The sequence below is a fragment of the Hypomesus transpacificus genome, chromosome 18 (assembly GCF_021917145.1).
Source record: "Hypomesus transpacificus isolate Combined female chromosome 18, fHypTra1, whole genome shotgun sequence".
NCBI classification, from domain to species: Eukaryota; Metazoa; Chordata; class Actinopteri; order Osmeriformes; family Osmeridae; genus Hypomesus; species Hypomesus transpacificus.
The window spans coordinates 4,887,255-4,904,852 of NC_061077.1; the positions used below are offsets into that span (position 1 = coordinate 4,887,255).

Sequence of the window (17,598 nt, forward strand, 5' to 3'; positions counted from 1 at the left end):
TGATTGGGCTGAATAAATGAACCCATGCATACGTCAAAACAGTTTAAGGCAGTGAAGAAAAGCCAAAGGTATTTCTTTAGCTTTTACATTTGAACCTGGGTGAAATGCGTGGGAATTAACTTTTTCCAACCCAGATCATTTCTAGTAACACCAGTTGGTTGTACCAAACGTAACATCTCACAAAGTCTACCTTAATCCGACTACAGTGCATGAAACCTAAACCTACGAGCTCTAAAATACGTCTCGTTTTTTTAAGGTAGACCGAAATGGATATAATTCCTTATGCAATTGAAATCGTACACTAGCGGGCGGATATAATTTGGATGCATGATCACTTTAAGAAGGCCATACTTCTCGCGGTATATTAAATACGTACTCGCGCGTTAGCGTTACGCCAACCCTGAATGTGAGCTGATTGGCTGAAATACTGCTGTTGTAAGATGGCGCCCATCGAAATCTGAGTGCTATTCATAAAAAACAACAACTATAGGGACATACAGAAACGTTGGATAACCAAAGCCTTGTTCAATAATTCGGTGTAATTTTATTTATCGTGATAAGAACCAAGTTTGGACTTAGTGGAGTGTTCTTGGCCCCACTAAAAGGAGCTGGACTGGTCTGCCAGGCCAGAGAAAGAGAGAGGTAAGACAGGGGGTGGAGCGGAGCAAAGCGCTGCAAATATCTAATTAGCTATATATTATGAGCTAGCTATCTCAGCTTGTTAGCTGTCTTTTAAATTGATTGTATATATTAGGCACCACTTGCTGTAAACGCGTTACTTGTGTTTATTATTGTTGACATTGTGATGGCAGTATAACATTGATAGGCAGGGAGTTAGCTACAGCTAGCTTGTGAGACTTCCATACTATTCTCTTGTGCTGCAGTTCGCACGCGGCAACAAAGTCGCTAAATAGCTAATCGAATCGGCTCTCTCAGCTTCTGTGGATGCAATGACTGTAGAATTAATCTGTTCACACTGTCATCTGTCAAATATTCCTTACACTCTTGTGTGTTCGCTTGTGCCTTGCTCTGTGGCCTCACAGCAAGAAGATCTTGGGTTCGATTCCCGGTTGGGGCACCGTTCGGTGCTCCGGTCGGCCATCCCCGAGAGTTTGCTTGGCATCCCCGTGCTCGCGTGGGTTTCCTCCCCAAATGACCCCAATATAGGAATATACAGAACAGATAGCTCTGCTTTCCATGCCCCTGGCCAAGACATGAGGTGAGCAATTGGACATGTCACCTTGATGTGGCTGACCCCTGCTCCTTACTGCCCTCGGTGGAAGGACAGCAGGATGAGAAACGGCAGAGAACTAGTTTCAGAGGCGGGCACTCCCTCTGTGTGTTTGTGTACTATGTGCTGCCACTCCCTGCACCCGTGTGTGTTGTGCTGATAGACACATGTTTCTTCTCCTCTTCTTCTTCATCCATTAATAAAACATTTACTTTAACCGAAACTGGTCTCATTCCATCCATAGGAATATTTGGTCAGTTCTGGTTGCTCATGGATGGCTCCGGCTCTTTTGAGGAGCTGGTGAGGCTGAAGGCTCGCAGTGTTCCCCAGCACCGCATGAAGGAGTTTCTAGAGTCCCTGGCCAACAAGGGCCCGGACGCTCTGCAGGAGTTCAGTCAACAAGGTGACGATACGTCAACCACCACCACCACTATGGTGTACCAGCCAGACACCAACTGCATCTACACAGACAGCACCGAGGTGGCTGGGTCCCTGCTGGAGCTGGCCTGCCCGGTAAGACTTGAGAGAGAGAGAAACAACCGGAAGGAACAATTAATACATTGAGGAGATTATGTGATTTGTATTACAAGCGTCGTCTAAAACAAGCCTCTCCTGTCTCCCGCCGCTGTCGTCTAGGTGCAGGTGCAGGTTCAGCCATCTCCACAGCAACAGCAGGTCCAGGTGTCGACGGGTCAACAACAAGTGATGTCGACAGAGCTGTCGCCTCAGCTTGCAGCAGCCGTCCACCAAGTAGCGGCAGAGCAACAGATTGTACAGGTGAGGAGGGTGTTCTCATCGGTCTCCTCATCAGGGTCTCCTCATCAGGGTCTCCTCATCAGGGTCTCCTCATCAGGGTCTCCTCATCAGGGTCTCCTCATCACTCCTCTTAAGCCTTTTGTCTGCTCGTCCAAGTTGACTTTTTCTTTGTCATACTGATAGTAATACTCTCAGTATTTCAGTCAATTTACAAGATCTGTACAATCCTTTTTTTTTTCGATAAAGCATAACTCCCTCTGGAGTAACGAAGGCTTAGCAGTGCCTCTGTCTCCCCTCCAGGTGCAGATGGTGGGGCAGCAGCAGGGGCAGATGGTGGGGCAGGTACTGCAGGTGCCATCTGGCTCCCATCAGCAGCTCCAGGGGGTCACCACAGCACAGCTAATACAGTCTGGGGACCTCACAGAGGAGCAGCAGCAACAGGTACTACAGCAACTACGAAAAAACCCACAAACGCTATACCACCAGATACATGTTGACATATTTAACAGATTGTTCAGGTGCAGTTTTATGGGCACATATGAAGCCCTCGGTGATATTGCTTGTAAAGAGGGCTATACAAATACAATTCGATTTTATTATTGCTGTTTCTTAGACTCTCCCGTCTTTGTATGTCTCAGTTGCATGCCCAGTTGGTGGCAGCTATGGCTGGAGGTCAGCAGATCCAGATCCAGACTGTAGGAGCCCTGTCCCCCAGCCAGCAGCAGCAGCAGCCAGGGGACGCTGCAGAGCGCAGGGTGCTGGGGACCACCATTACCACCTCCCCAGGAGCAGGGGTCCTCCAGCCAGCCAAGAAGCGCAAGGTGGACATGCCCATCACCGTGTCCTATGCCCTGCCTCAGGGCCAGCAGGTGGCCACAGTGCTGGCCATCCCCCAAGGGCAGCAGCAGAGCTACCTGTCCTTGCGGCCAGACCTGCTGACAGTAGACAGCACCCACCTGTACAGCGCCACGGGGACCATCACCAGCCCCACCGGAGAGACCTGGACCATCCCTGTCTACTCTGCCCCTGCTGGGGGCCGCGAGCAGGGCGTGACCCACATCGCCATCCCCCAGGACGCCTACAGCACTGTGCAGGTGGCTGGGACTAACACGACCACAATGACTATGTCAGCACAGGTAGATAATGACAAGCTGAAAACGGCTCAGGCGGTGGCCACCATGACAGGGTCTGGGGGGATGGGCTGTCAGGAGGAGGTGGTGCAGACCCTGTCAGCCAACACGCTGTTCCCTGCCCAGCTGATGAACGGGAACATCCACATCCCGGTGGCTGTGCAGTACCCCAACAGTACCCAGTCGCTCATCTGGGACCCCCAGCAGCAGGTGCTGCACACCCAGGAGGTGACTGGGCACGGGGGCCACTTGGAGGTGGATGGGCAGGGCCAGGTACAGGTGCAAACAGAGCTGCTGCTGCCTGCCTCCCTGAAGCCCGAAGAGGGCCTGGAGGTGTGGAAGATCTGGGCTCAAAGGAAGAACGCTGAGCTGGAGAAGGGCGACAGTACCAAACTGGCTCCTATTGGACGTGAGAATACATTCACATTTACATTAAGTCATTTAGCAGATGCTCTTATCCAGAGCGACTTACAGTAAGTACAGGGACATTCCCCCGAGGCAAGTAGGGTGAAGTGCCTTGCCCAAAGACACAACCTTATTTTTGCGCGGCCGGTAATTAAACTGGCGAACTTTTGATTAATAGCCCGATTCCCTAACCGCTTAGCCATCTGACTCCCTACAATACAACAGACACAAGCTGGTAAACCCACGCTCCACTCCTCAGGCTGCATTTGACTCGGCGCTTCTCGTCTGTCTCTCCGTCTGGACACAGGTCGCCAGGCACTGCGTTTCCAGGAGGACCTGGTGTCGAGTGCGGTGGCGGAGCTGTGCATGGCTCTGTCTCTGATGACCCAGGAGGCTCGGGGCATGGAGGGGGAGACATACGAGGCCGACGTGCTCTTCTACGTCTTCCTCTGCATACAGAAGGTAGGACGCACGCACACGCGCTCATGCAAACACGCCATCGGAATCTCTTTTCACTCCCTTCTAACAAAACTCTCTCTTCCTCTCTGTCTCTCTCTCTGCGTAGTATCTGTGTGATAATGGCCGTGTGGATGACGTGTTCTCTGATACCTACTACACTCGCTTCTCCCAGAGTCTACATCGGATACTAGAGCCGTGGACACCCTCTGTCCATCCACTGGGTAACCGCTCAGGCTTTCACTCTGCAGTTGGCATCACCCGGCCACCTTACCCTGTGTACGAGTTGTCACCCTCTCCGAGATTGACCCCTGTCGTCCTGCCTCAGGTTACATCATCCCCAGCCACGTGACCGAGGAGATGCTGTGGGAGTCCAAGCAGCTGGGCGCTCACTCCCCCTCCACGCTTCTGACGACGCTCATGTTCTTCAACACCAAGTAAGGGCCATGCACAGAGACATGCCCACCTGTCGGCGCTGCGTGTGCGTGTGTGACCGTCCCTCTGGCCTGCAGGTACTTCCAGATGAAGACGGTGGAGCAACACATGAAGCTGGCCTTCTCCATGGTACTGAGACACACCAGGAAGAACCCCAGCAACCCCAAAGACAAGAGCACCTGCATCCGCTACCTGAAGGCCCCGGGCCTGCACATAGGACAGAAAGGTGAGAGTTCACCCCCCCCCCCCCCCCCCCCCCCCCCCCCCACGGCGGAGGAACCGGGGCGACATTGCTGTCACACGGCCCGACATGTTCTCCTCATTCCGTCTTGACATCCTCTCGATGTCCTCCTAGTGACGGATGACATGTACGTGGAGCAGCTGGAAGACCCTGAGAACCCTCTGCGCTGTCCCATCAAGCTGTACGACTTCTACCTGTTTAAGTGGTGAGTGTACGGAACAGGGAGCGGGTGGGGACAATAATATAGACTTGTGTACGTTCTTTAAAGAGTAGAATGTTTTGAAGGGGTTGCTTGGTTTAATTTCTCTCCGTCCTCTGTCTGTCAGTCCACAGAGTGCCCGAGGTCGCAATGACACGTTCTACCTGACCCCTGAACCTGTGGTGGCACCCAACAGCCCCCTCTGGTACTCTGCTCAGCCCATCACCAAAAACCAGATTGAGCTTGTCCTCACTCGCATCCTCGTCATAAGGGAAATCCAAGAATCCATCACCATGTCAACAGTGGACTTACAGTAGCTGGACCGGAGGAGGGGAAGAATTCATGTGGGTCTTGTCCTCCTCTTGCTAAAATGGACCTTGGTTCACTCATTCTTCGTGCTCCTGTTCAATGACCTCCCAAGAGTTTCCCTTTGTACCCTGTTCAGATGGTCTGCATATGCTTCTAATGTTCACAATTATGTTTAAACATCGGAGCATACAGACGTCATACTAAACCACCATACACAGACAACGCACATCTTTACGCCTTAGAGAGCCATTCTCTCATAACCCTACCATCCTGTCTTTTTGCCAAAGTAAATGGTTATTTGTTTTCTTTGTTGGACTTGGAGCATTATTGAAGATGTTATCAGAATAGCAACATTCTGAAGACTGTATATTCTCAGATATTTGTAAAACACTTTTTTTTGTAAAGTTCTCATGATTTCTTTTAACTGAGGGGAAAAACGGATCTGTCCCCAGTATTATTTCATTTGTCTGTTTTGTGTCACTGCAAATTGTCCTGTAACTGCTGTCCCGCCTTCCATATTCTCTTATAGTTCCTTTTCCCTTCTCGCAGTGGGTTGTTCTGGATTACATCGATGTGTGGATACATAAAACTCATAGAGTATGTTGAGAGAGGTTGATTTGTTCTTATTCTGCTGTGGTTATAGCACCTCCTACAGGAGTGACTCATATTAGGCAGGGAATGACTGACTCACGGAGCTAGCCAGCTGCCTCTAGGATGGCGTCTGGCCTTGGGACTGGCAGGAGAAGCAGGCAGGTGAGAGGAGGAACTGCTCTTATGACCTCCTCTTCAACTCAAGGATTCAACTGGGGAGAGAGGTGCAACCCATGTTCAACATTATTTATTTTTTACTAAAAACTTGAAGGGAGAGATAATTGGCCTGTGTTGGTTTATTATTCTCATGACTTTTCCTTGAACTAGGCTATAAGCAATGTCAATGTAAGGTGACTGGTGTTGCCAGTGTTTTTGAACATGAACGTTTTGTACAGCCACTGTACTGCCTATGTGCCTGTCCTCTTATGCATCTTTCTGCGTGCCAGTGGCGATGAGTACATGTTTGAATAAGCAGGCTTGGACAGATGTGCATAATATATCATACTTATTATACAAAATATATGAAGTTGGACAAACATCACTTTTTCAAACCCATCAGAGGCAGCCACAATAAATATCACACACTGACCACAATACCACAACCATTGTGAATACGTTTCCATGCAATTTTAAACATACTGGGCATGAAGAGTGTAATTTAGCTCTAGTGCTATTCAGAAAATCCTACTTTTGAACCATTGTTTGTTCAACATAACACGGAACGTTTTTGATTAAAACTGATATTCCCACGTTTCTCATACTTGGCAATCCAGTGTGGTGGATCAGGAAGAACTGGATGAGCAGGTTCTCTCCCTCAGGGCCTGAGCCAGGGAACAGTGTGGAATGCTGCTGCAGTCTCTATTGTCTCTCATGACACACAGGAAGGTGTTGCCCCTCAGCCTAGTCCTCCAACGGCATGCAGTACTCTACATACACGTCCCCAATGTGTGTGTTCATTAATGTCAAACAGACAGCAGATGAAGGTGGGATAAGGGAGGTGGGAATTGTGTGTGAGGTGTGATGGGTGTCTGTGTGGAAACACCCTTCATTATTTGTGGGAGTGTAGATTGGTACTCATTGAGGAGGGCAACAGTCTTCTCAGCAAGTTGTGCATGGTGCTCTGTGTTGGGGCAGGGTGAGGTGCGTTTGGCTCCCAGTTCCGTCTCTGCCTCAACCTGTGACCATGACGCGAGCGCACAGAGGAGCTGTGAGGGCGTTCCTGGGCCCGCACGGCAGGGACAGGAACACCCTGTCTAGGCTGAACACTGCTGAGAAAGAGAGGACGACAGTCATTTGGCCTATCATAGGAAAACAAAATACTGGAAGTTACCATGGTTTCATTGTGTTAAATTAATAAAGCACTTGTGTATTTTTGTGTATGTTATAACCTGTTCAGTCCTGTAGTTCTTGCACTCATCCAATGCAGCAGACACTGATGAACGAATATATATTGCTCCTGTATGTGAAAGAAATATTTCATGAAACATTCCTGGATGGCAGCATTTCTGTGATTTTTTGGGGCTACGTAACATGATAGGCAACATACTTTCAACTACAGATGGAAGAGAATTATGACAGCATCAGATAGAGAGGAGAGATTAGTAAATCTTTATAAAGGAGTTGCAGTACTTTGTTATTTTTGTGTAAGAAATTCTATTGAAGTCTTATTTAACTTTGCTAATGGTCTCATGCACTGACCAGATTCTGGACCATCAAGACCCGGTGCTTCCTCAGGTCCTCCACAGCTGCATGTACATCAGGCTTGATCCCTTGCACACACAGCTGCAGCAACCAGAGTAGCGACACAAACGTTCCCGACCTGCCCACACCTGCGCTGATAGACATGCACAGGGAACCAAATGAGCTACTCTGGATATGGACATAGAATGCCAGTAAGTTGTTTGTCTGATTAAACGTGGTTGGGATGAGGGAGGGATGAAAAGACCAGTTCAGACCTGCAGTGCACCACAGCTGGCCCCAGACGTGGCAAGGTGTCGAGATGCTGCCGCACATGCTCAGTGAAGACACAGAGAGAAGAGGCATCTTTGGGCACCCCATGATCCGGCCAGACAGGATAGTAATAGTGTGTGATTACCCGCTCTGCTGGACAGCCCCACTTCAGCACCACACACACACACACACACACATACACACACACACACGTACACACATGCAATTAACATCACACTGCTAGATCTCCTTCCTGTTGTTTTAATCTGACAAATATGATGTAGCTGGGACTCACATGTCTCAGGTGAATGGTGGTGATAAAATAATCTGGACCGCGTTTACGTTCCAATGTGGTCACTTGGAATAATCCAAAACAGGCTGTCCCTTGCTCCAGAGGCCAGTACTGGTCACACAACACCTGAGGAGACACATACAATATGCGCTGAATAAACAGAAATACTGTTAATACAGGTAAACCACTGCATTGGAAAAGCCTTTTTGACACTGATACAAAATCTTACCATGCTGTTATGTTTTAGAGCAGTCACCATGACGATTACTCTGACGTTTTGCTCCCACACCATTCTCCAGAAATCAACTATGGTGTTACACAAAGGCCCCTGGGTACAGACAAAGTCTCTCTCCGAACATCCACCCTGAGAAGAGGCACATGTGGAGTGGAGCCAGTCAAGCTCAGCCAGTCAGGCTCAGCCAGTCAGGCTCAGCCAGTCATGCTCAGCCAGTCAGGCTCAGCCAGTCAGGCTTAGCCAGTCAGGCTCAGTGGACATGTAGACAGGTTGATAGAAACAACAAAATCATTCATAGACTTGGAAGAACTGAGTAATTACTTACAGGGACAAAACTAGCATTGATATAATCCGAGTGCTGGGAATCTTGTAGTGACAGCCTTACCCGGCAGTGGTCATCTGCAACCAGATGAGAACAGGGAATGGCATTCATACAGAATATGCTTTTTGCGGAGTTGCTGATGGCATTTTCTTGATCATTATGTATCTACACACTGAGGAGTTATAGGCTAAGGTGTAGGGATTTGTGTTTATGCTGTGTCAATTATTACTATAGGCTCTAATTACACGGCAGTATGGCGGGGTATCTGTTCTTCTCTCTGTTGGCCTCCAGATCTCCTGTCCTGGAAGGGAACGCTTTCCCAACATCATTAAGTGACTTCAAAAAAGAACACAGAAAACAATTGATCAAAAACACTGCAAGAAGATAGTGCATTTTAAGGTCTATTTTTAGAGTCTGGCACTGTTTGATACACACTTGAGCATTACCTCAAACTCCTGCCTAAAGCCATTGTTGTTCCTGGCAGCAAGTGACTGACAGCGCAGTTGTAGTTCCTGGTAGACCTGCGAAGATATTCTCGACCTGCAGAACAACATTGACATGTGCTTTAAAGGTAGGCTACTGTACTTAGCAAAATAACCACAGGAAGGATTTTCACAGACAGTTTTTGAGATAGAATTCATGGAAGTTACCTCATTCTGCATTAGGAGAGTGTAGTTTAACTTGAGTCCCCAACGGGACCAAGAAAAGAAGACTGCCGTTAGGATGTCGGGGTAGACATGTGACCAGACAACTCAGGAAGCCAACACACTGGTGAAGTTGATCCTCTATGCTGTTCCTATGATAGAAAGGAAAAATGTGTTTTTGTGTGTTAAAACTAGAATATCTCACATCTAGCTGATCCTAACAAGTTTTCTTGCCTCGTCCCATCCCCCAACAGGTAAATAGGAATTTGAGAATCTGAAAGGTCGTTTCACACAAAACACAAATAACCCTTAAATAGGTGTTCTGATGGGGGGGGGGAAAGTATGCTATGGAAAGAGCAAAACACTTTCACATGTTAGCTGGTCAACAGAAACACAGTAAAATGTACATTCCTTCAATATTTGCTTCTAGAGCTTCTGTCACATTTAACATAAAACATTGAAATACACACCATCACCAACATCACCATTCTAAAACACATTACTAAACAATTGCTCAACGAGGTTAAATGCTTTGACACCAATAGATAAAAACAATCCCAACACAAAACAACAAAAGTTCAGTAGAACTGTGCCAGTGTTAGTTTTACCTTCCTAAATGTCTCTGCTCCAAGAGCAGAGGCCACGTGGGGATTCCCGAGAAAGAATCATGGAATTAGAAGAATGTATAAAAATGCAGAGTTTACTGGGGTTTCCAATTCCGTCAAGGATTCTTCCTTCAGATCTTCAATTCTGCCTTCAGATCTTGTCACTCTACCTTCGTTCCTCCCCGTCTGCCGAGTGGCTGAGGTAGTGGCTGAGGTAGAAAGGTGGGTGGAGACACCTTCTTTTTTTACTGGTATTTGCCTACACAAACCAGTTATGATTTGAGCTTTTCTTATGGATTTCATGTAGTTTGTTAAACTTAATTGCAATATAACATAACTGCATATAGCATATAGCAAAACTGCATACAAATAAATTCCCCGAGATAAAGGATCTATGAAAGCTTCTTTGTTGTTGTTGCAATAATTATTGTATGACTGACACTGTTAAGTTTTTCAGTGTATCTGAGCACAAAGCCTAGCACAGGAAACCTAAAAGAAGTAATCTAGAAATGTAATGTAATGACTGTGATAAGTGATTTGGTAGAGTTTTGGAAGCCAAGAATGAAGCAAATACATGGTGAAAACCGGTTATGCAGGACTATGGTAATTACAGAAGTTTCCTAACAACACAATCCCTGTAGTTTGCCCTGAAGTGGGTATAAAGTATTTATCTTCTGCTGCTTGATCCAATATAACACTCTTATTTGAAAGAAACTGAAACAATCAGACATCCAAGGGGAGTCTGTATCATGATGCATTTGCACCATCATCTGGCCACCGCGTCACCCTACATTTTTCTAAAGGTGTGGAACCTGACAGGAAGCCTTGTAGTGCGAAGGTCGCGCAGGTGAAGAGAAGAGGAGGGGGGGAAGGATTCCACCTACTATTGATCTTACCTGGACTACTTGTTAGTTTGAAATGCAATACTGAATGACTTTCTGCCGCACTAGCCATGGGAGTAAACCCTTGGCCTCAGAATGTCTGGCATGCTTTCCGCATTTGACAAAAAAAAAATACTGAGATCTGAATGCCACACCACTGGCGCAAACCACGCTTTCGAAAGATTATTTTGATTATCTAAACAAAACTCTAACTGCACAGTGGCGAAATCGAAAGTATGCTGACGTTTTTACTTGATTAAAAGTAACAATGTCACGAAATTCATAGGGCTGAAAAACACTTCCTGGTGTCGTAGACATACAGAGATAGCCATACGTTTACAGATTTGAAATTATCATTTGATGTTTCAAACAATATCAATGGATTTACGGCCACACGATGCGCTAAGGAAGGTAAGAACATGATGTATCTCCATTGTTTGTCAATTGGTGGAATTATATTCTGCAATATAATTGGAGACTTTAGGCTACAGTCATTTAACTTAAAGTGTTCCGAGTACAAATAGTTATTGAGACTTTGCTCTGTAAAAATGTGGTTTTATCATGAACACTGTCATTATGTTGCGTTTCAGCACTTTCACTTATTTTTTCAGTGTCCCATGTTAAGGCACAGAGACCGCAACCAGAGGTCAGTTGATCACAGGCTGGATGAGGGTCACAGCAAACGACCTCCTCAGGTAGGCCTACTTCTAGTTATCTGCTCGGCTACACTCAGCACATACTGGTAGCCTCATTCACGAATCTGCAGGGTTTCTTTAGTCACTTAAGTGAAGTAAAGCACTTGAAAAAAGACTTTTGTGAAGGAGTCTTGTTTTCTAAACAGTTCAAAATTTTCTGTGGGAAGACTTTGCATGTCGCATTGAACATTTTGGTGATAGTGCTTTGCATCATCCACATTGCATAGTTCATTTAGTACGATATGTGTCACCTTGTTTTTATTGCAGTCTTTTTTGTGACTGTTTATGAGCACAACATTCATTGTGTATTTTTAGCCATGTTGTCGTATTCTCAGGATAAGAGAAGTCCCTTCAGACGGGTGAGAAGTCCATCCAGACCCAGAGTCTCTAGTTCCTTCAGACCCAGGTTAGGGGGATTCTACCGGCCTCGGCAAGACCTGATTGGCTTTTGGAGTGAAGATCAAATCTTTACTGTTATATTTTATGTTCTGAGCTTGATTCAGATGACAAACTACACTGTATCTATGGGTTTAGTTTTGTGTGTTCAAATATTTTGTGTTTAGAGGAGATATGCTCTTTTTATTGTACAGTTTCATTCGGGATGATCGTGTGTTCCGGAAGCCTAACTTCAGCTTCGGGTTCCAGAGGTACAACCATTTCACCCCCCGGCCACAGTACTCCTGGAGGGACCAACCAGGACCCAGGCCCTCATCGTCAACTCTGCCCCCTAGCAGCCAGAACGTTAGCAAGCAGCGGACTGCAAAGAGCAGCTCTCCGGCAACATCTAAAGAACACTCCAGTACGTCTCTCTTTACTGGATTGTTGGGAGAATCATTTGTCTGTAGAATACAAAGTTGTATGTTGGACCTTAGAAGGGAATTGGGAAATCTGTGTACCTATTGGAACATTTATTTTAATGTTCAGATTCGGGCACGGCGCTATTCTTAAGGTTGAAATTAAATTGACATCATCAATGGCACTGGGTCTCACAACAAGTGAAAGCATTACATACAATTCCACAAATACACAGGTCATTTTATGGTTCGTTGACTAGGATAAAGCTGTTGAACACAACCCTGTTTCTTTAGTCTCTTCTCATCTTGTGACCCTTAGATGGCAGTGTTATCAAGAAATTATCAATTGAAGCCATTTGCATTGCAGCTATGCAATCTGTACGTGGTGAATTTACGCACCTCATCATAATTTCGGGTGGCGATGCCACCTGGCACTCTAACGGCATTATGTAACACAGGCCATTAATACTAATAATATAACAGAATTATGCCATTATGCAACAGATAGTAAATCCATTATACTGCCAGTTATATATTCATCAGCATAGAGCCTCAGTTCTGGATCACATGTGCCAGTGATAATGTTAGAAATGTGTCATGTTAATGGTAATATGTTACTGAAGTGCTAGCATCATTGTAAACAAATAGAGGATGTCAGATATTCCAAGCTGTGTCACTATAGTGAGGACATTTATTTGTGTTGAGGTTTCATAGAACCTTTTTCACTGACTTTCTGACTGTAGGTTTTGATGAATGTGTACAGCTGGGTGTAGAGGCCATATCTTTCATCTCTTTGATGTTGTGTTTGAGATGTATCTCAATCCCGTACCATGGTGATATATCTGTGATCTCCCTCCCATCTCAGTCAGCTGCTCTGTCTCTGCACAGCCTGCAGTACTGTGGAGGTGTGTATGTGTGTGCATGTGTGTTGTGTGTGAAGAACAGGTTTCTCTATGTGCCTGAGAGATGTGCTATAATGGTGACTCATCGGTGTGGTGTTGTATGTGTGTGTGAGAGAAAGAGAAAGAAAAAGAGTGAAGGCAAGGGGTGAGAGAGAGAGAGAGAGAGAGAGACTGGGCTTAGAGCCAGCTATATATAATGAGCCATAACAAAGCTATCGCCTCACATAGGAACACCGCAGTCAAATGTTGCGAGGCAGATTTCTCAAATCACACCCAATGGATTCTGCTTAAAGAAACATTAATTTTAGCCCCTGCTGCCTGCAGACAACAACAATCTCTATGACAGAAGAAATATGCCAGGAAAATGGAGAGGAAAGGTCTTGGGAAAATGTTATCAAAGAGAATGCCATGTTGGCTCCTCCCTGAAAACCTGTAGAGGTCTCAGCGTTATCAATCGAAGATATTAAACTTCTAACTACCAGTGCTGTGAACAGATTGATTCTGTGTTTCTCACAGGACAGTGGATATCTGGGTTTGTTGAAGATATGTATTGTGTGTGTTTTACAGGTACACACAGGTTGTCTAAAGGTTCCAGCCGAGAGAAGGAGAAGCCGTCCCTGTCTATCACTGTAAGTGTGTGTGTGTGCCTGTGTGTGTGTGGTGTATGTGTTTGTAAGCATTAGATGGAGATAAGCTCTAAGCGACCTCTGTAATGTGAATGAGAGAAACAGAGAGGGCCCAGGTGTTGAACAAGGGGGTGAAATTGAAAGTTGTGATAATTAGGTTTCTTGACCCAGACACAAAGACAAGAGAAGGTTGTCTCTTGCAGTTTACGCATACTGATGATTCAGATGCCCCTGGCCTCCTCATCTTCCAGAGTACTGTGGAGGTCTCTCAAAGACAAGGCCAAACAGATGATTCACAAGCTGGCACACAGTGACTGGGACACAAATGTCGCATGTATATGACAGAGGGGTACAATGTAACTACTGGCTATCCAACTAACACTACAGAAAAGTAACAACACTTGATTGACAACAGCAGCCGCTGTCAAATATTGGTTCATCAAATTAATGATTGAATGTATGAAATGCCTCCATACATGAATATGTGATCATAAGTTTGGGTTATTATCACAGTCAACAGTTTGCTATTGTCGTTTGTGTTGATTTAAAATGTAGCTGTGAAATAAGCATCAGGCTGAATAAATATTGTATTGGATAGGGATATTGTTTTGACAACGGTGCTTTTTGGTGTTGTCACAATATCAGCCAATAATTGCCAGTGTCCATGTGTTTGGTTAACTGTCTGTCTATCTGCTGCTCTCTCTCTCTCCTTCTCTCTCTCAATATTGCTGTCTCTCTAGGTCTCTCAGGACACCAAAGGAGGTGAGAAAGAAAGCAGAGAAAGGGTGAGAGAGATCCCCTCGACAGTGAGTCGGGCAGCAGCAAGAAACCGAGCCATTCAGGAGAAGAGGAGGGAGATAGAAGAGGTAATACTACTGTTTGTAGAAAGAGAGACTTAAAGAAAGCGACAACACATTAAAGATGTTAGGCTAAAGAAGTAGGGAGAGAGGAAAAGACAGATAGGAAGAGAAAAAAAATGAAGAGAGATGGGTTGTAGGATCAAGAGAGAGAGCAAGTCACTGAGAGTGATGGAGAATGATCTTGAGAGAGTAGGACAGTTGAGAGAGGCTGATGTGCTCAGTGGGAGAGGAGATTAAGGTTGTGGACTTCTGTAAACAATGATAGACATTCAAAGAGAGATGGAGGTAAGAAAATCCATGGAGAACAGAGTTACGAGGAGGACGGGGGGGAGGTGTAAAACTAGTAACAGGTAACAACAAATAACTTCAATTATGAACAACAGCACCCCAAATTCTTGTCTCAATTCTTATGCTTTCCTTCAGGTCAAAAATTTGACCCAGTGGTTTCACAAAATAAAGTTTGAAGGCATGTCTCGCCAAAGGCAATTGGTTGGAACTAGATTGTTGGAAGATAATTGTCTGGAAATGTGTGCCACGCCCCAAAAGTTTGAAATGGGCTATCTGTTTTGCTAAGCAACTCTCATAAGCTTCATTACCTTACACAAAATGGTTATAGGGGACAAACATCACTTTTTTACTCAACCAATCCTACATATTGTACCTTTTTAAGAGAAATTAAAAGAAAGGAAGAGGGAGTTGGAGAGAAAGAGAGCGCAAGAGGAAAATGTGATCACTGCAGTCATTCAAAACATTCGTTTAGGAAACAGACGCCTGGGGCTTCTCCTGCTTCTCCTGGCCATCTTCATAAACCAGATGAGACAGTTGAACAGGTTATCAGTCGTCATCTGAGCCCATGCCTGCTGTTTCTCCAATATCCGAACGGCTCAGGACTCTCCATGGACTGATTACACCTAAATAACAAAACTGCTCCAGAGGTGCCTTGTCCATGTTCTATCAAAATCACTGACTCACCATCCCAGGGCTGCTGCTGCCTTGTTGAACAATGGGACTCGTACATGTGTCGTACTGCAGGATTCAGAAGCAATGTGACAACACATCACATGGAGTTGTGTCAATGGGCTGTGAGTGTATGTGTGTATGTGAGTGTATTTATATGTGTGTGTGTGTGGCTCTGCATCCACTCAACTGAAGAGAAGGCCTCTCTTGCTCTTCATATCTCCATGGTTACTAGAGAAGGTAGGCTTTGTGAGAAAGCAGTCTGGCAACAGGTAGCTGATGCAGACATACACCGTCAGGCACACACAAGCTCACAGGATCTCTCTGACATACATGACCATGCACCGCCCCCCCCCCCCCCTCCCCACACGCACACACACCCACACACCCATATCCACAGTACCCTAGTGTCATGTGCAGCGGGAACAGCTGCTGTGTGAGTGCCTTAGACTGCTAATCCACTCAGTGGTAATGGTATACACATGACTTGACTGTCCTTGAACCTTCAAGGATGTCCTACAGTGCTCTCAAGCCCCCATTTTTTCCTTCATCTTTATCTCCATTCCTCTCTCCCTCTCAGGACTATATTTCTACCTATCCACCTTTGTTCCATACTGTTCTTCATCCTATTCTCAGTTTTGCACCCCATTGGTAATCAAGACAACCATCTGTGCAAGGCTCCTTCACCATGGCAAATGAGTTAAGATGTTGACAAACATCTCACATGCAGTGAAGAGACATCCAACTCTAGTTCTCAACAAACTGCCGGCTAGGCTGACGGTGTGTTTGCATGTTGCAGGTGTACCGTCAGGATTGTGATACATTCGGTGTGGTGGTGAGGATGCTAATAGCGAAAGACCCATCTCTGGAGCTGTCCATCCAGACATCCCTGCAGGACAACCTGAAGGAGATAGGCCTGCGCTGTGTGGACGCCATGCAGCAGTTTATAACCGACTACGACTCCAAAGAACCATCTCCAATGTGACACGCGCTCCTCTTGGCTACTTACCTTACAATCACCCAGTGGTTTGATGAATCAACTCACCCTTTAAAATGTGTAGAGTGCTGACTGGATGGCCATGGTCTGTGGAATGTAGACTGTACGTGGTGCATGAGGGCACTGGACACTACCGTCTGTGACAGCTAGTCCCCCAGTGAACTGGCCTGTCCTTGTCGGCTGTCAAAGTCACTCCTGGTGCTCATCCTTCTGGTGGATTTGTTTCAACCTGCCTAATATGTCTGCTACTAGAACAACCGTGTTTACAGTGCTCAGAAACATTCTATATTTCTGTCTTGCTTACATACTGGCTTTCTAGAATGATTCAGAATGAAAAACGACTTATAATTATGTGTATGTATTGAAATTATACCTTTATCATAATTAAGAAGAAAAAAATCCCACAAAAAGAGTGCACAACTTTTATAAAACCAAATCGTCCCTTCAACCAACTGCTTATTTGACATTTTTATTTTGGATTGTTCATGTTCAGATGGCCTGAACCTGATCGTTTTTCATGCTCTGTGAAACAGGCTTCGATGTGTCCAGTCTGTGTGGATTTATGTAGGGAGTGAATCAAGAAAGGAACCAGGAGTCATTGTGTTATAGAGCACTGATCCTGCCTGATGGGTGATCATTGCACAGCCAGTTATTCAGGCTGAGCAGGATGCTGATGAGCAGATGGTGTTTCTACACCTGAGACTAGACACACGTCAGTAGGGAGAAGGCCTGTCAGTCAAGCTCACCAACCAAACTGAACCAACACAGTGCACCTCACTACAACACCCCGCACACACACAACCACCTGCTTGAAGACCAGGGCAGGAAGGACACGCTACCCTTTCACTGTTCAGTGAAGTACACTTTAATTCCAATAGGTGACAACATCAACAAATGAACATGCAAGCCTCTCTATCTCTACATAATGTTATACAAATAATGATTCTTTAGATACAAAATATATAAATATTTAGGACAATATGTACAGAACATTTACATTACTACATCCATAACTTAAATAACGTAATTATTTGACTGTATATACATTTAACAGGTTTCATTCTTAACATTATTTATTCATATTA

The 17,598-nt window shown here is 45.6% G+C and overlaps 3 protein-coding genes across 7 annotated transcripts; 2 read left to right on the plus strand and 1 right to left on the minus strand.

Annotated features, from left to right (window-relative positions):
* Positions 1–2: 2 nt before the first annotated feature.
* On the plus strand, positions 3–5,468 carry LOC124480158 (transcriptional regulator QRICH1-like). 2 transcript variants are annotated; one of them, XM_047039239.1, is made up of 11 exons: positions 3–642; positions 1,476–1,744; positions 1,868–2,008; positions 2,288–2,428; positions 2,626–3,526; positions 3,830–3,984; positions 4,088–4,202; positions 4,307–4,415; positions 4,491–4,639; positions 4,769–4,859; positions 4,981–5,468. In XM_047039239.1, exons 2-11 carry the CDS (start codon positions 1,502–1,504, stop codon positions 5,168–5,170), a joined length of 2,235 nt encoding a protein of 744 aa, XP_046895195.1. In that variant the 5' UTR covers positions 3–642; positions 1,476–1,501; the 3' UTR covers positions 5,171–5,468. The 2 variants fall into 2 exon arrangements, with proteins under 2 accessions (XP_046895195.1, XP_046895196.1); XM_047039240.1 differs by lacking the exon at positions 3–642 and adding an exon at positions 1,119–1,219.
* A 773-nt stretch (positions 5,469–6,241) lies between these two features.
* On the minus strand, positions 6,242–10,020 carry LOC124480159 (receptor-type tyrosine-protein phosphatase V-like). Of its 2 annotated transcripts, none has more exons than XM_047039242.1 (11): positions 9,805–10,020; positions 9,203–9,348; positions 8,999–9,092; positions 8,798–8,888; positions 8,556–8,629; positions 8,225–8,359; positions 7,999–8,121; positions 7,709–7,869; positions 7,452–7,587; positions 7,142–7,209; positions 6,242–7,018 (listed from the first exon to the last, which is right to left on the minus strand). In XM_047039242.1, exons 2-11 carry the CDS (start codon positions 9,205–9,207, stop codon positions 6,802–6,804), a joined length of 1,104 nt encoding a protein of 367 aa, XP_046895198.1. In that variant the 5' UTR covers positions 9,208–9,348; positions 9,805–10,020; the 3' UTR covers positions 6,242–6,801. The 2 variants fall into 2 exon arrangements, with proteins under 2 accessions (XP_046895198.1, XP_046895197.1); XM_047039241.1 differs by having other exon boundaries at positions 6,242–7,021.
* Positions 10,021–10,497: 477 nt separating this feature from the next.
* On the plus strand, positions 10,498–16,961 carry LOC124480160 (periphilin-1-like). 3 transcript variants are annotated; one of them, XM_047039243.1, is made up of 7 exons: positions 10,498–11,093; positions 11,294–11,377; positions 11,713–11,807; positions 11,968–12,176; positions 13,641–13,702; positions 14,440–14,565; positions 16,316–16,961. In XM_047039243.1, exons 1-7 carry the CDS (start codon positions 11,043–11,045, stop codon positions 16,499–16,501), a joined length of 813 nt encoding a protein of 270 aa, XP_046895199.1. In that variant the 5' UTR covers positions 10,498–11,042; the 3' UTR covers positions 16,502–16,961. The 3 variants fall into 3 exon arrangements, with proteins under 3 accessions (XP_046895199.1, XP_046895201.1, XP_046895200.1); XM_047039245.1 differs by having other exon boundaries at positions 10,500–11,093; positions 11,693–11,807; XM_047039244.1 differs by having other exon boundaries at positions 10,500–11,093; positions 11,713–11,783.
* Positions 16,962–17,598: the final 637 nt, after the last annotated feature.

What these genes read in the sequence shown, in the direction of transcription:
- LOC124480158 (XM_047039239.1), top strand. Translation starts at nt 1,502, where the DNA reads ATGGATGGCTCCGGCTCTTTTGAGGAGCTGGTGAGGCTGAAGGCTCGC. An exon ending in CAGAGCAACAGATTGTACAG is followed by an intron (nt 2,009 to 2,287) that starts GTGAGGAGGGTG and finishes TCTCCCCTCCAG; the next exon opens with GTGCAGATGGTGGGGCAGCA. An exon ending in CAGAGGAGCAGCAGCAACAG is followed by an intron (nt 2,429 to 2,625) that starts GTACTACAGCAA and finishes TGTATGTCTCAG; the next exon opens with TTGCATGCCCAGTTGGTGGC.
- LOC124480159 (XM_047039241.1), bottom strand. An exon ending in TCAATGCTAGTTTTGTCCCT is followed by an intron (nt 8,360 to 8,555) that starts GTAAGTAATTAC and finishes GCCTCTTCTCAG; the next exon opens with GGTGGATGTTCGGAGAGAGA. An exon ending in CTCTAAAACATAACAGCATG is followed by an intron (nt 8,122 to 8,224) that starts GTAAGATTTTGT and finishes GTGTCTCCTCAG; the next exon opens with GTGTTGTGTGACCAGTACTG.
- LOC124480160 (XM_047039243.1), top strand. Translation starts at nt 11,043, where the DNA reads ATGTTTCAAACAATATCAATGGATTTACGGCCACACGATGCGCTAAGG. An exon ending in ACAGCAAACGACCTCCTCAG is followed by an intron (nt 11,378 to 11,712) that starts GTAGGCCTACTT and finishes TCGTATTCTCAG; the next exon opens with GATAAGAGAAGTCCCTTCAG. An exon ending in AGAGGAGGGAGATAGAAGAG is followed by an intron (nt 14,566 to 16,315) that starts GTAATACTACTG and finishes TGCATGTTGCAG; the next exon opens with GTGTACCGTCAGGATTGTGA.